Consider the following 14,471-nt stretch of genomic DNA (forward strand, 5'->3'; position numbering starts at 1 on the left):
TTTTATCAACACAGCATTGCAATTTTGGATTATGCTCCTCCAAATCCACTCAGCGTGCTCAGGAGAACACACTCCGTTGATCACCAAAAGAGACCGCGCGCCCTGGTAAAGTTCCTCCACACTGGCGCCGTGGATATGATCCGCTTGCGTGCATGTACCGGTCCTTACTTAGGTCCCATCCAATCAAGCCATGAAGACAAACAAATCTGGATCCAAAGAGAAGAAGGCCTTGCTGTACAGTGGCTGACCAAATTAAAAGCTAGCTAGATAGGCATAGGGGCGCCGGTTCAGGGCCGGTATTCGAGGTCGATCCCGGGCGGCCCCGTCAGCCATGGACTCTGATTGGGTGACAATCCCAACTTCGCGCAGGTAGGTCGACGCACTGACAGATGCAAACGCCATTGGACAGGCCTGCCGTTTCAAGCTTTCTGCGTTCGTCGACCGGTCCGGAGCTGGGGCTGTTGCTGGCTCTGCCCCGGCCCCCAGTTCCTCGCTTGCCTCATCGACACCGACCGGGCCCCTTTCGAGTCAATCATACAGATACGGCGGAGATAGTGGAAAGGACCATGCAAGGGTGTCCGGAGATAATGAGGGAACATGGAAATAAGACGATTCCACCGGTGCCAGAAGCCATGCGCATGTGTGAACTAGGCTTTGTCTTGCCTCGCAGTGTCAGAGGTCCGTGGGTCCTATACCGGTCGTACATAGCTGGGTGGCTTTTCCCTCTGGCTCGTGCCTTTGAAGCGGTCCTTCCTGAAATTCAAACCGCTGCTTGTTAAAGAACTCTAGCCTAGCCCTGCTTGCACAGATATTCACGAGAAAACGTTCCCTGCGCAGATCGTTGGGCGCGCCCAAGTCGCTGAAGAAATATATGTCACCTGGGGCGAGAGGCAAAAGTCGACGAATCTCTAATCTGCCAAGTTGGGGAATCAAACGGAGACGAGCAGTGGAAATAGTTGTCACATATCAGCGATTGCAGCATCGCATCGCATCGCATCTAATTGCATTAACAAACGCATTTCTAGTCGAGGATACAAGTGCAAGCCGAAGAAAAACACCACCACCATCATCATCATCCATCAATCATCCACGTCATTTCCGCCTGACACGAGCAAGTCAGACAGTCCCATCATGGCTAGGGTCCTACGATACATCGAATACTTCCTTGGACGGCTGCTCTACAACGTCAAGGGGCATGACTCCCTGCTCTTCACGAAACAAGAGCCTTTCAAGGCCATCCCTCGGAACATCGACGTCGTGGCACCAGAGATCGGACCCGAAGGCGCACAGATGGGGAACGAGTATAGCATGTTCGGCGGCTCGAAATTCCCAGAACTGACGTGGTCGCTCGCGCCGCAGGCAGGCTCCTCAATCTTGGCGAAGGACGAGATCAAGGAGTACATCCTCATCTGTGAGGATCCCGACGCGCCGATCCCGAATATGGTCTCTCTCCATGGGATATACTACAGCATTCCGCCGGAGAAAACGCATGTTGCCTCGGATGACATCAGCCTTGACTCGACTGTGTCGGTGAAATCTGCCAATCATGATAATGGTGCTCGCAACAAAGCCAAATGGTTGAAAGGCGGATTTCGGCTGGGCAAGAACGCCCTGGGAACGGTCTATGGTGGAGCCCGTCCGCCTGTCGGGCACGGTGGACATCGATATTTCTATCAAATTGTGGCCTTGAAGGAGAAGCTGGACACCAGCCGCCTCTCACCTGTGGCGACAAAACCGGAGATCCTGGACGAGATTCGAGGCAAAGTTGTGGGTTGGGGGTTCTGGTACGGGGTGTATGAAAATAAATGGTAGAGTGGCGATAATAATGGTGACTTTGGTTCAAATGCCCACCCATAGTTTGAATTCTGAAGAGCGAAACCGAAAATTACTGGCATTGCATGAGTAGACATCTTGGCCGATCTATATCACGATGAGCTTTCATAACGGGGCGATAGTCGCATCGGCCCATGCAGGAGAGAAGATGTCATCACCGATAGACCATCCAAACTCGATCAACATAGGGTCGTCCAAGAAAGTGGAGAAGTCTTGTTTGATAATGCCATTTGTCGAGGCATCGCTGAGTGGAAGTCCATTCGCGTCATCATTTCTCTGAGTTTCGTCTGTTGAAGTTAGCATGTATCCAATCACAGGCAACAATTCATCGGAACAACAGACCATTGGGCTCGCTCAACGGTGGTGCATAAACCCCCATCATGGCGCCGTGTTCCTCTCTCCACCACAGAACCCCGTCAAGGAGAATGCTTCCCAACAAACGGCTACGAACTCTCAGCCCCACGGCCTCGGAACCATTGGGTTTTTTGAAAGCTCGGCTGCTGTTCCACAGATTTGTGAGAGCCGCGCCATTTCTGGCTGGCAGGTCATCGTTCTGTAAAGACATGCGCTTGTGTAGGCTGATTCCGAGGAACAGTGCTGCTTTCGCTCTTTCAACATCGACGAAGGTTGAGAACGAGGTCTTTAGCAGCCTCAACAAGACGTGACATGGCAGCATAATGTTGTAGTATGCGTACATTCCAGACGCTGGTAGATTCATCGTGCCACTCTTTTCCAGGATTTCAAACGATTCGACAACTTGACATGCGGAAACGCACAAATCGTAAAGTGACTGCGGGTCCTGCGACGCGGGGGCTTTGAAGAGGATAAAGCTCTGCACATATAACGTCGCTACTCGAACGTAGAATTGATCATGAACTTTGAAGTTGTCAGCGATGTAAAGAAGAAATTTCGGTGTAGGGCACAGATGCTTACTTGACGGGTGATCCAGACTAATGGTCACAATCTGAGCCTGAAAAAGACTCAATAGAGTGTCCAGTGATCTTTCCTGGTCTAGTGTCATAACACGAAGACCATTCTGAGAGGCAGCTATGCAGCATCTTGTGATGACATCCTGAAGTTTGAGCTCAAACTTAAGACTTGCTGGCATCTTCTCGTAGAGAATTCGTTTCTGGTCAGGATCATGAGGAATATCGAAAATAGCTGATATTGGATTGCCCCTTGATAGGCAAGATCTAGGTGAGGTCAGCGGTGAGAGGAACTTTCGGGTCAATTTCCTTGCCTCATATAGATCAGTTGGCAATAACCCCAGGTCTCAGCACGTCTCTTGATCTCCTCTTCATCCAGTTTGAGACGAACTCTGCTGAATTCCTGGCTCGAAACCGGTAGATGAAGGCCCATTTGTGTGGCCATGTGTACCAGGGCACCTGTGAGAGGGTAACCCAGATCGTGCCCGGTGCTGACTTTTGGAAATGGCCAACAGAGCAGAAGGAGCAAGCCTTGAACTATTTGCAAAGTAACTGTGGAATTGAGTGTCAGTAGGGCCATGTTGTGGATCTTGGCTGGCATGAAACCAAGTAGAGTTGGGTTTCTTAAATATGAGCGGCAAGCAACACCCACAATGGCCCAGAATAAGAATGGTGAGAGCGCATAACATGCATTTGGGCTCATGGAAGGGTCAAGTATGGGCATGAAGGTGGCATAGTCTCGGAAATATCTAGAACACATAGGTCAGATAGGACTAGGAAATACAGTTTACCGGAACGCTTACAGTTGGAAGAGCTCATCGATATCCCTTGAGCTGATGGTTTGGCCATCCAGAATTCGTGGTAAGGTCAAAGCTGACTGTGGGTCCTGTGCAAGGCTCTCGGGAGTTTGGAGACTCTCAACGGCATGAGATAATGATCGAAAGGACGTTGGTGCGATTGTCGCATCTCTGAAGAAGGGCGCCACAGAAGCCAAGCGACTTTCAGCTTCAGCCGTATGACTGACGCTGTTAACGGACTTCCAGGAACGCTCGGGCAAGGCTTGCGGCTCTGGCTGGCTAGATGATCTTAGCCGTTGCTGGAGTTCATCGGTCTGCTGTTCAAGCTCGGACATTCGCCTGGGATTACGATCGCGTAAGAACTGCGTTTTAAGACCGTGGAGTAAGAAGGTTAGAACTAACTTGCGTTTGTGCTCTCTTTTGAAAGGCTCTGATATTGTACAGTGCCTGTTCATTTTTCGGCACCTTGAACAGGGTTTATTGGGATGCAAATATGCGTCACATTTTGCCTGAGGACGCGTCGAATCAGCAAAACTCTTTAATATATCTGAGACAGATTAAGAGGCCACCTTCTGCTGGCGGCATTCTGTACATGCCCTCTTGACTTGCTTGGAGTCGCTCCTGTTCGCCTCAATTAGTGCCCGTTGCTGAAGTGGCCAATAGGATGGAACAGACTGTGGAGTGGGAACTTCGCTCATTTTGCGTTCTCAGACCAGGTGCAACGCTTGCACGAGGTTCAACAGCGCGATTTCAAGTCGTCAGAAGAACTGCCACATTACTGAGAGGATGAAGTCAGGCAATTTCGGGTCAGAAATGGGACGCGATATCCGGACGTCGCCCGCCGAACAAAAACATCGCCGACAGACCGGGATGACCGGGCCAAACAAGGCAGGTTTTCCGAGTCAATTGGGTAATCTTAAGTTCCAGATGTCAAACACGTGACCAACACCGCAATTCGAGGGCTTTGTCCTTCTGTCCGAGCAATTCATCTCATCCACTGCAACTGCGGGTTGTATTCGAAGAGCTAGGATGATGCTTCATTAATATACCTGCACATGTAGGAGGGGGGAAGGAGATTCGTATCTATTCTTGTGTGCTTCTACTTGTCTGTATAGCTTTCTTCATCGCATCCCGACGACAGGATGAATGCATCTCTTTGGCTCCGTGGTGATGATAAAGAGATTGAAAGACGACCCAAGATGGTTGGCTCAGAGATGACATGCTATAATACGATATGGCTCATCCCTGCCGACCAGCAGAGCCTCCATTCGCCACCCAAACCGTCATGAAACACGAATGCTTTCAACGTGTCCATGATTTCGTCCCAATCTTGATTACGACCCATCCAGCTAAAGAACTTGTTCATGGTGTCCGACTGAAGTTGTGGCAGTGAGCCTCTTCTTGCTGCGTTCGTAATAAGGAGTGACATCCACGACCAAAAGGCCAGTTCCCATGGTTTCTGCGGCCGAGCTGAGAGGACGTTGTCGGCAAGCTCGCTAGTAACCCGTTTATATCCTGAACAGCGGCAGGTCCAATGCAGTATGTTAGCATAGTAAATGAAGAGCGCCTTACAAAGCACCTTTTCTATGTACCGTTGCTGATCCAACGTCCGGCAAAGTTCCATCACCATGGCAGTATTCGCTCTGGGGTCAAAGTCTATCAGGAATTTCTGGTCATCGTCGGAAGTTGTATCAGTAGCTTCGGGTCCGATACATCTTGTCCATCGGATGGTGTTTACGAGGATAGTCAGCACATGAACTGAGAGATGGCCCTCAGATACCATGTCTCGGAATCCTGGTGTGAGTTTCGACAGTTTCTCATTCACAATGTTCGGGAAGGGCTGAGCATAGTACTCCAATTTGGACCCAGCTGTAGAAGCCGTTGGAGGCGAGTTAGGATTTCCAAATATTACCAAGGCATTTGATTCCGCCCTATATCTACTTTTAGAAATGGAAACACATTCGATGTCTTTCGCCTTACCATGCCACGAAGGACTTTAAGGTGCCTCCGTATGCTTCTAGAATGGAAGAATTACAAGCACCGACCATCTTGCGGAGGCCTTCTAGGTGAGCTTTGTACGCATCGACGTCTAGAAATACATTCTGTCATGGTCAGCAAGAGAGTGCGATCAAGCAACAGTGGATGGCTTGTACATCAATTATCATGAGGAGGACCGTAGCAAAGATGACAGCCTCATCAACTCGCCCTGACATCAACTTATTTCTAATGCCAGCCAATGCCTGACCCTTGTGATGGAGACAAGCGTTGCATAGGTAGGTTGTGAAATTTGACCCAGCCGCCTTGAAACTTAAACATAGAGCAACAGAGGCTTCGAAGAGTTCCACATTCTGAAGTGCAGCAGGGAAGACGTCTCGAATTAACGGGTTGTCTTTGGTTTGGAATTTCAAACCGGGCCTCTGAGAGGGAGCCCAGTGGTGGATAACTAAATACTGTCAGAGGGGAAAAAAATCTAAAATGGAGACAAAGTAATCACAGTGGTCCATGGCTGTAACAACTTCTTCACCTTGTCGGGAAGGGACGGTATCGAAGGGGTCGAAGAGTCGAGATTTAGGGTGACTGGTGAGCTGGAAGAAAGAATTCAAGTCTCCAAATTTCAAATCAGGCCGATGTCCTGCTTCACTTATTTTGGAAGAGGCGGACTGCGTAGAACTCCTGAGCGATAGAGCATTGTCTGAGGCCCTCACAGCTGCTGGGCCGGGATCAGACGGGCATTCTGTGCTGAGTCTTCGCGAGTCTGAATGTGAATCATGCTGTTCGCTGGATGTGAGAACGGATGAGTCGTCGAAACAAGAATCAGAATGGTCTTCTTTAGTTTCGCGTGTCCCCTTCGGTTGTGAGCGAGGACCTGGCTTTCTTTTGCGCCAATATGCAACTCGAGCAGCATGAGCTCTGGCTTCAGTGTGTTGCAGTTCTTGAAGTCGTCTTTTGTTTGGTTTAGAATTATCTCTGAAAGTGGACACATTGTAATCGACAAAGGTGGCCATACTCGTGGTCAACAAGCGATTTGCACCATGTCATGGACCCGGGGTCCTCCGAATCACAGGTCGTTGAGCATGATAGGTTACCGATCGAAAGCCTGATGGGTTTCTATTTTCAGTACTAATCTGCTAAAGACAACCTCCGACCGCTGGAGCCGGCAATGGAAAACTAGCAGATAGGTGTTGATTCTTATGGATTCAGGACATCGACTCTTGGGGCTTAGTCATCTTCCGAATCCATATCAGAACTGAGATCAGTGTCCTCTCTCGCAGGAGACCGTCGGTCACGAGTCGGAACAGAGAAACGGTAAATGGTAGTTTGCAGGATCGTGGCGGGTTAAGCGAGCCTGTCCGAGAGCTTACAGCATGAAACAAATTGCGAAGTACGGAGCAGGTTGTGCCTAAATACCTGAGTACCGATTCTGGGTACGTCGGGGTCTGGATCTGTTTTCGACTTGTTGCCAACATGGCCGAGAGCGTTAGCCTATCCACGCTTTGCTAGGAGGAGCACGGGACGTCTCAATCGCGCTCACTTCAGACGAGACTGAAGCTTCTAACAGACAGGAGGTCAGCGGCTGAGGGAGTTAGTGATTTCAACCGAGTAGGCTGGGTCTGCTTGGCGGTAGTTAAGCTCCTACGGTACCTAACCATGGAGGTAAGTTCTACAAGTATTCCTAGCGGGTGTCAGACATGCATTGCCCACCAAAGCTTGGCCAGGAGCAATATCTTGCCTGGCTGCTCGCGGCGGCGCCCCTCGGCCTCGTCTCCCCCGGCTCTTAGGCTCTTTAGGCTTCGTCGACCAAGCCAGGTGCTCAAGGGGTTCATTCAATGCCTATAGGGCGCAAGTGTTACCCAGCGTGGGTAAGCGGTATACTGGGAAGGAGATGGTGATTTTCTAGCTCGGTAGGGGCTGCAGATCCTGCCTCGAGTTTTACCAAAGGAGTATTGATTCCAATTTACCACTGGGTCATGAAAGGATTTTGCACATGCATCGGCTAGATTTGGATTCAAGAAATGGCGTGATGTTGAGGAGCACTTCGTCGTGGTGTCGGTAGAGAATAGTAATGGGACAAGCAAAGCAATCACAAGCCCTAAGGAGTCTTCTTCCACATCAGTTTTCACAAACGGTAGCAGCCCCGAAGCGCTCTTGCTTCAGGGTGCTTCCCGGCGGCCAGCCTGGTCTCTGGGGGTGTCTGGCACCCCCTGGCACCCCTGGAAACCTGTTGTTGATGAGTCAGTGACGACGGGACTTGCGGGTGACCTAGCCGCTTCCTCCCCCAAACCTCTGACGCAGGCTCCTACTTCCCTGCTTCCAGCCGCACTAAACCATTCTGGGGCCACCGCCTTATCGATTGTCGGTGCTCAGAAATTTGTGCCCCGAAATATCGAACTTTTTTCTAATCGTATAGGTAAACTTCAACGCATGAGGCTGCGCCGCAATGCCAATGGAAATTCCGAGCAATCTCAACAGCTGTACTGTACGGTAGTACCATTTCTGCCTCGACTGCGCATGCGTACCATTAGCCATGGACATTCACCGCTGTCGCTTCGTCCCATATCCTCCCCAACCTGTCAACTCCCTCTCTTTCTCACATCCCTCCGATCCCAACCACAAATCGCCCTCCGATCTACGCCTCGCTGTCGGTCGTAATAATGGCGATCTCGAGATCTGGAATCCTCTAAATGGTAATTGGACCCAGGAAGTCATCCTCAAGGGCACGTCAGACACAATTATTGAGCAAGTAGCTTGGACCCAGGATGTCGTTGATGCTGATGAGAGCGGACCACTTCGGTTGTTTAGCACTGGGGGGTCTACATCGGTGATAGAATGGGACTTGAACACGGGCGTTCCTAAGCGACAAGTCGAAGGGGACTTTGGAGACATCTGGTGTTTTGCTGCACAGCCACACGATAAATCTCCAGGCGAAGATCCTGTGCCCTCACAACTACTCGCAGCTGGCTGTAACACTGGAACAATCGTCTTGTTCACTACTGCAGACAATGATTTGCGCTATGCTCAAGCTCTCCCGCCACCAGCCACCAAGAAACCAAGGGTCCTCAGTCTAACATGGCGTGATCGCAACACCATAGTTGCTGGGTACGAGGACAGCACGATTCGGGTCATCAACGTGCCCACCAGGACAATTATTCGGCACATGAGTCTGGGCAAGCCTCTCGATACTACTAATAATATTGATTCCCTCGTGTGGACCGTTAAATGTCTGCCGAACGGAACAATAGTTTCCGGAGATTCATCCGGGGAACTCAAGATATGGGATGCTCACACCTATTCGCTCGTTCAACGGCTCAAGACTCATGATGCTGACATCCTACAAATTGCCAACAATGCCGCGGGAGATATGTTATTTTCACTTGGCGTGGACCGAAGGACCGTCTTTTACAAACCCATCGACACGAGCGCATCCCGGAAAACGACAAGCTGGGCTGCGGTCTCTCACAGAAGATATCACAAGCATGATGTAAAGTGTGCCGCCACTTTCGAGAGCACAGACTTGAGTGTACTCGTATCTGGGGGTATGGACGCGACACCAATTGTAACTCCTATCAGACGATCGCAGAGCGAGAAACATCTTACTCTGTCCCATCTACCGCAAAGGCCACAAATAGCAGCATCAAACAAGTCACGATTGTTCATCTCCTGGTGGAATCGAGAGATTGCTGTGTACCATATATCTTCGCAGCGAAATTCATCACAGAACATCATCAATCACAATTTACTAGAGCCTGAGGAGCCAGCGCATGAGCCCCTGACGAAAGTGATTTTGAAGGGTGATAAAAATATTCAAGATGTCCAACTAGCCAGTGATGGTCAGTTGATGATTGCCGTTACCAGTGATCATACGAAGGTTTTCCAATTGCGGAAGACCATTGTGTCTGGAAGACAAGCAATTCGGACACGTCCCGTTGAGCTTCCACCGTCAATTGCCCAACGAGGTGGGAGACTAGCCGGCTTCACTCCTGATGGGAAGTGGCTGTATATTGTCCGCATCGACAATACGGTTGTCCTGGCTAAGATCATATTGCCATCGAATCCAAAGGACCCTGTCACGGTTCATACCAAGAGCACTAAGCTCTATCGAGAAACTCGATCGCAATCACAAACATCTCTAGGGAATTTCCAAATGACTATTGCGCAACTGGCATTCTCCAGTGACAGCCGAATCCTCGCCGCCGGTGACCTTTCCGGTGCCATTAATATCTGGGTCCTCGAGGGGCATGAGGATCTGGATTTCATTGAAAGGACTCCTGACCAACTCGACAATTCTTCAGATTCCTCATCGGACAGCTCTTCCGATGATGACGAAGATGAAGACATTGCTCCAGTAGTCCATGGCCAGAAGTGGATTCGCAACCCATCTGGTTCCAGCTTACCAAAACTTGACTCGGCCATATTAGCACTTTCATTCCGGCCCTCTCTCCACAAATCACCTCAATCACCCAATGCTAATCTCGGGCTCCACGCAACGCGAAATAATCCACATCCTGTCACTCATGAATTCCCAATAGCGGACGCGAAACTCGTTGCTGTGACGGCAAGCCATCAACTAATAGAGTTTGATGCCATGTCAAGCACCCTCAGTGACTGGACGCGTCGCAACCCTTCACGGTATTTACCTTACTCCTTTACACGGCTGAAAGGCCGCGTGACGGGCTGTTTCTGGGATGTCACCGACCGAGAAAATCGAGGTGAGCGACTATGGCTTTACAGCCACAACTATCTATGCATGTTCGACATGAGTCGGGATCTGTCGCGGAATGAAGATCGAAAGGCTCCAAAGGTCCGTAAGGATGCTAAGCCCGGAAAGCAAACCACTCTAGGCAAGTACCAAGTCCTAGAGCCCATCGAGAATGGTGTACAGCAGACATCAGAGAAGAGCAAGAACGGTAAAAAGAGACAGAATCTATTGGATGAGGATACGCCAGATCAGAGCACACCACACGACGGAAACAAGAAACGACGACGTCACCGCCACGCACACAAATCCACGGGCGCAGGCGACCAGATAATCCCCTCGGAGCGGCCCAGCGGGCTCGGAAGAGACATCTACAAGTTCAAGAATGACAGTGGCGATGAAGAAATGGTGAATATGGACGCTACCATAGGTGATGATGACGACAACAAAGGCATGCACCAAGCCGAGGCTGACGACCTTCTCGCAGCCATGCGCCGCCACACCGATGGCAGCGGGCAAACTATCGCTGGCGGAACCGAAGGCAACAACACCCAGAAACCCAACGGAAGACCGCATCACTATCTGACCACTGCATATAACTCGATCCTGGGGATTGCCGTGATCGGACCAGATCCTGCCTCACCACCACCACAGGAAGCAGTAGCAACAGCAGTGGATGACGCGGCTAACGCCATGCCGCCGCCGCCGCCCCAACCCCAGCTCGAAATCGTCATCGTCGAACGCGCCATGTTCGACGTCGACCAAATGCCGCGCTTTGACAGCGTGCAGAACTGGGACACTTAGCGTTAAAATTCAAGTTATCGTGCGCATCTACCCCGGGTTCTTATGTACAGTAGCTATCATAGCTAAGGCGCGTGTGTGTCTGTGATGTTATCGCAAGGCAGGGCTAGGTAGCTAGCTATAGTACTATGTATGATCGAGAAGCCATGCATGATAGGCTATGTGAACGCCAACCATCATCCCCTTCCCCATCTAGTCGAGTCACCAAGTCATGTACGGTAGTAGTAGCCACTATGATGTACTGTCCTCACTGTGCTTGAATACCCGATACGGCAATCGTATCCAAACGGGCCTCGATTAGACAGCGAGCTTGGGCTCTCACCCGTACTACCAGTGGTACGGCTCCACCAGTGGTACCTTGGGTGATATTGACGAGGTGGCACCGCGTCATGATAACTATTAGCCCCAAAAGATATTACCGCGGGAGGACAGCCAGGAAGCGGCTGCGGCACGGCGCGGCGGCGAGGAGCAGGACAAACTCGTAGAGCCAAGAGAGGGGGAGTGTCGAACGAAGGTCTTGTGGAGACGTTGCCCAACACATGCATACACACACGTACATACATGAATACATACATACATGATTTGCCATCTCCTCGTCATCGTCTTCACTCGGCATCTATGTGCAATGCTAAATCGGCACAGAATTGCCTCATCTTTCATCTTCCTCTGGTGCTCGTCAACTCACCTCTTCAAATTTTGCTCATGATTAACGATCAAAAAGTTCCTCCCAAAACATATCGTCCCCTGGGCTCGGACGTGAGACGTACAGGTAGACCGTCAACGCCATTTGATATGGCAGAAAACCCCTGCTCCATATCCAGATGAAAAATGCTCCTGTAGTATGTGATTGCTCTTCCGAAAAGTAACATCAGTGTCAGGCCTCCTAATCCGTGGAGAACTAAAAATGCAAATGGACCTCCCCGCAGGTATCGAGTTGGAGTTCCAGACCGATTCCTAGAATCCCCAAAATGCCCCAACCAGGTAGCCTGTGAAAATCTTTATTCACGCTTAACGCCTAGACCCAAGCGCAATGCTGAGTCAACCAAAAGGAGTTCCTCGATTTATTTTGTTGAAGATAAGAAAGTGGTATCATGGATTTGAACATAACGACATTATCGTGGTGGGGGTGGACGTGGTGTCAGGGTGGGGGGATTGCGGAGGTAGTGGTGCAAGATAGCCATGTCACCGAGGATGGGAATGGTCCATTTGTTGCTCATTTGACCATTGCATGGTGGTGTCTTGTCTTTCTGCAGGTGTCTTCATTTCGTCGGTTCGAGCAGGAGTGACCGCACCAGGCATCGAGTTGATCATGTCGTGAGCAAGAGAGCGCATCACAAAGCCTTGTAGCTCTCGCTCCTCCCGGTCGTCATCACGCCGTAGCTGGTGCTGGACAGCTTTGTCGAGGTTCTCTCGTCGGAGTTTGCGAATCTCATGTATGATCCATAGCAGAACCTCCTCAGAGCAACGGGTTCGGGGACCGAGATAATGAGTGTTGCGTACATATCTTCGTGTGACGTCAGTCGCGCCGTCGTTCGAGAAGGCAATGCAATATGACATCTTGCGGTTCCAGCCTGGAATGGAATGTCAGTATGCTATGGAATCAAGATGCAGCGTCAACTCACCTTCAGTGTAGGCTCTTGGGTTATCCCACATCTCCTCGCAAGGGTCAACGTGCACCCATCTCCTGTTATGTTCACTGTAGATTTCGGTCCAGACATGGTCCTCACTATTCCAGACCCATCTTACTCTTGCACCAGCCGCACGACACAGCATACTAAAACAATTGGCGAACTCTCCTGCTCGGCCTCTTCGAGTCTCAAGCAAGGTCCAAACATCGGAGTATCGGGGGAACCTTTCGTAGCAGGCACAACTTGTGCATCTGTACAGTTCGACTCTGGTTGCGCCGCGGGCAATCTCATCGGGGGTTGGGGGGATTTGTCCGGCAGCGATACTAGCACCGTTACATCGCGTACAAGCCGGGTTGTTGACGAAGGTGAAGAAGGAGCGTTTAAACCAGCTAAGAATAGAGATTAGGATAGGTGAGGAGGAGTATGAGCAGACATTCTTACCGTAGAAGTGATCGCATGACGCAATCCTGGTAACCCCATTCCGGTTTATGGCCGTCACCTTTTGAAGCCGCCATACCTTTCATGAGATTGTGCTCTTCTTCTGCTTCCTGGTAAATGCGATCAATGGGCACGTGTGTCAGAGCATCATCTAGGAGACCCGGGTTTTCGTATTTGGTGGGAGTCATGGACAAGGTGATCAGGAGGTTTCGGAATTTCAACGCAGCGCCATCTTGAGGTGGAGAGGGTACTATGGGGTGACTTCGATAGGAGGTGTAGGTGGGCGGTTGGTATTGGGAAGGGCGAGAACTGGGATGTGCGGAACTGTGAGAATTGGGGGTTTGTGGTGGTAATGGCGAGGAAGCAGCAAGTTGTTGAGATCTCGAGTGAGGAGCGAGTCGAGGAGAGGATGATCGTGGTGCTCGTACTTGCTCTTCCAGTTCATTCAATCTCCTGGTTCGCAGCAATTGTTCGAACTGCTTGGAAAGGTCGGCAGCGCTGAAGTCGAAGTCATCGTCGAGGATGCGCTCCCGCGTTGGGGTCGCCATGGTTGAACTCGGGTGTGGGTTCTTTCTCACTGCAAGACCAACGATGATGTTGAAGGTGGATGAGGGTATTGAAGTGAGTAGAGAGCGATTGTTGAAGTTGGAAGGAGCAAATGGGGGGGGGGGGGGATTTGGTGGGCTGGTGTATTGGATGGGCGCAGTCACGGAGCACAGCCGAGTCGAGTTGCCTCGCCACCCTCAGGATGGAGAAATCGCCCTTGGAGTCTTCCGATCTATATTCTAACCGCGGGAATCTGGCAGGATGCAAGTTGGATGCAGTTCATGCAGAAGTGCGACGGTATTGGGAGCTGGTGATTGTTTAAAGGAGAGAAGAATGTGTGAAGGCAGAAGAGAAGGAGTAAGACTTGGAAGAGAGGGCGACAGTGAGGATGTGGATGTGGAAAGGGAGTACGTATGCCTGGGTGTGGGCGAGGATTGCGTTAGCACTTTGCAGGCGTAAGGGCAGGAATAAAGAGCAGCAGCCAAAATCCTACGGAGTGCCGTGCCACCGCGACAGCCACTGCGAATTACTACCACCCCAGGGCCTACAGTAGATACCACCCAACAGCAGTACGAGCGCAAGAGCAGGTAGGAACCGACACCCGACACCGCAGAACTCGCACGCGCACGCGCACTCGCCCTCACACTCACACTCGCCGCCAGGCTACCATTAACCCTCACCAGGCCCCAGGCCCCAAGCACGCCTACGACGACGCTTCCCCCAGATGAAAGGGCGGCCTGGGCAAACCGATGAGTGTGCACGACTGTGAGAAGCAAGTCGATGAGCGCCGCGCGTCCCTGCGAGGGGC

At 51.0% G+C, this 14,471-nt stretch overlaps 6 protein-coding genes across 6 annotated transcripts; 2 read left to right on the top strand and 4 right to left on the bottom strand.

The window, feature by feature from the left end:
* Positions 1-1,131: 1,131 nt before the first annotated feature.
* On the top strand, positions 1,132-1,812 carry A1O9_12507 (uncharacterized protein; the record flags this gene model as incomplete). Its single annotated transcript, XM_013398494.1, has 1 exon — positions 1,132-1,812. The coding sequence occupies one exon, from the start codon at positions 1,132-1,134 to the stop codon at positions 1,810-1,812; it is 681 nt and encodes a 226-aa protein (XP_013253948.1).
* A 126-nt stretch (positions 1,813-1,938) lies between these two features.
* Positions 1,939-2,941, bottom strand: A1O9_12508 (uncharacterized protein; the record flags this gene model as incomplete). Its single annotated transcript, XM_013398495.1, has 2 exons — positions 1,939-2,120; positions 2,176-2,941. 2 exons carry the CDS (start codon positions 2,939-2,941, stop codon positions 1,939-1,941), a joined length of 948 nt encoding a protein of 315 aa, XP_013253949.1.
* Positions 2,942-3,060: 119 nt separating this feature from the next.
* A1O9_12509 (uncharacterized protein) lies at positions 3,061-3,891 on the bottom strand (the record flags this gene model as incomplete). The annotated part of the gene is made up of 2 exons (XM_013398496.1): positions 3,061-3,508; positions 3,563-3,891. 2 exons carry the CDS (start codon positions 3,889-3,891, stop codon positions 3,061-3,063), a joined length of 777 nt encoding a protein of 258 aa, XP_013253950.1.
* An 887-nt stretch (positions 3,892-4,778) lies between these two features.
* On the bottom strand, positions 4,779-6,561 carry A1O9_12510 (uncharacterized protein; the record flags this gene model as incomplete). The annotated part of the gene is made up of 4 exons (XM_013398497.1): positions 4,779-5,487; positions 5,537-5,658; positions 5,710-5,999; positions 6,051-6,561. 4 exons carry the CDS (start codon positions 6,559-6,561, stop codon positions 4,779-4,781), a joined length of 1,632 nt encoding a protein of 543 aa, XP_013253951.1.
* Positions 6,562-8,081: 1,520 nt separating this feature from the next.
* Positions 8,082-11,054, top strand: A1O9_12511 (uncharacterized protein; the record flags this gene model as incomplete). The annotated part of the gene is made up of 1 exon (XM_013398498.1): positions 8,082-11,054. The coding sequence occupies one exon, from the start codon at positions 8,082-8,084 to the stop codon at positions 11,052-11,054; it is 2,973 nt and encodes a 990-aa protein (XP_013253952.1).
* Positions 11,055-12,233: 1,179 nt separating this feature from the next.
* On the bottom strand, positions 12,234-13,665 carry A1O9_12512 (peptide-N4-(N-acetyl-beta-glucosaminyl)asparagine amidase; the record flags this gene model as incomplete). Its single annotated transcript, XM_013398499.1, has 3 exons — positions 12,234-12,622; positions 12,674-13,068; positions 13,121-13,665. The coding sequence occupies 3 exons, from the start codon at positions 13,663-13,665 to the stop codon at positions 12,234-12,236; spliced, it is 1,329 nt and encodes a 442-aa protein (XP_013253953.1).
* Positions 13,666-14,471: the final 806 nt, after the last annotated feature.

Source organism: Exophiala aquamarina (assembly GCF_000709125.1).
Source record: "Exophiala aquamarina CBS 119918 chromosome Unknown aczIA-supercont1.24, whole genome shotgun sequence".
In the NCBI taxonomy this organism is placed as follows: Eukaryota; Fungi; Ascomycota; class Eurotiomycetes; order Chaetothyriales; family Herpotrichiellaceae; genus Exophiala; species Exophiala aquamarina.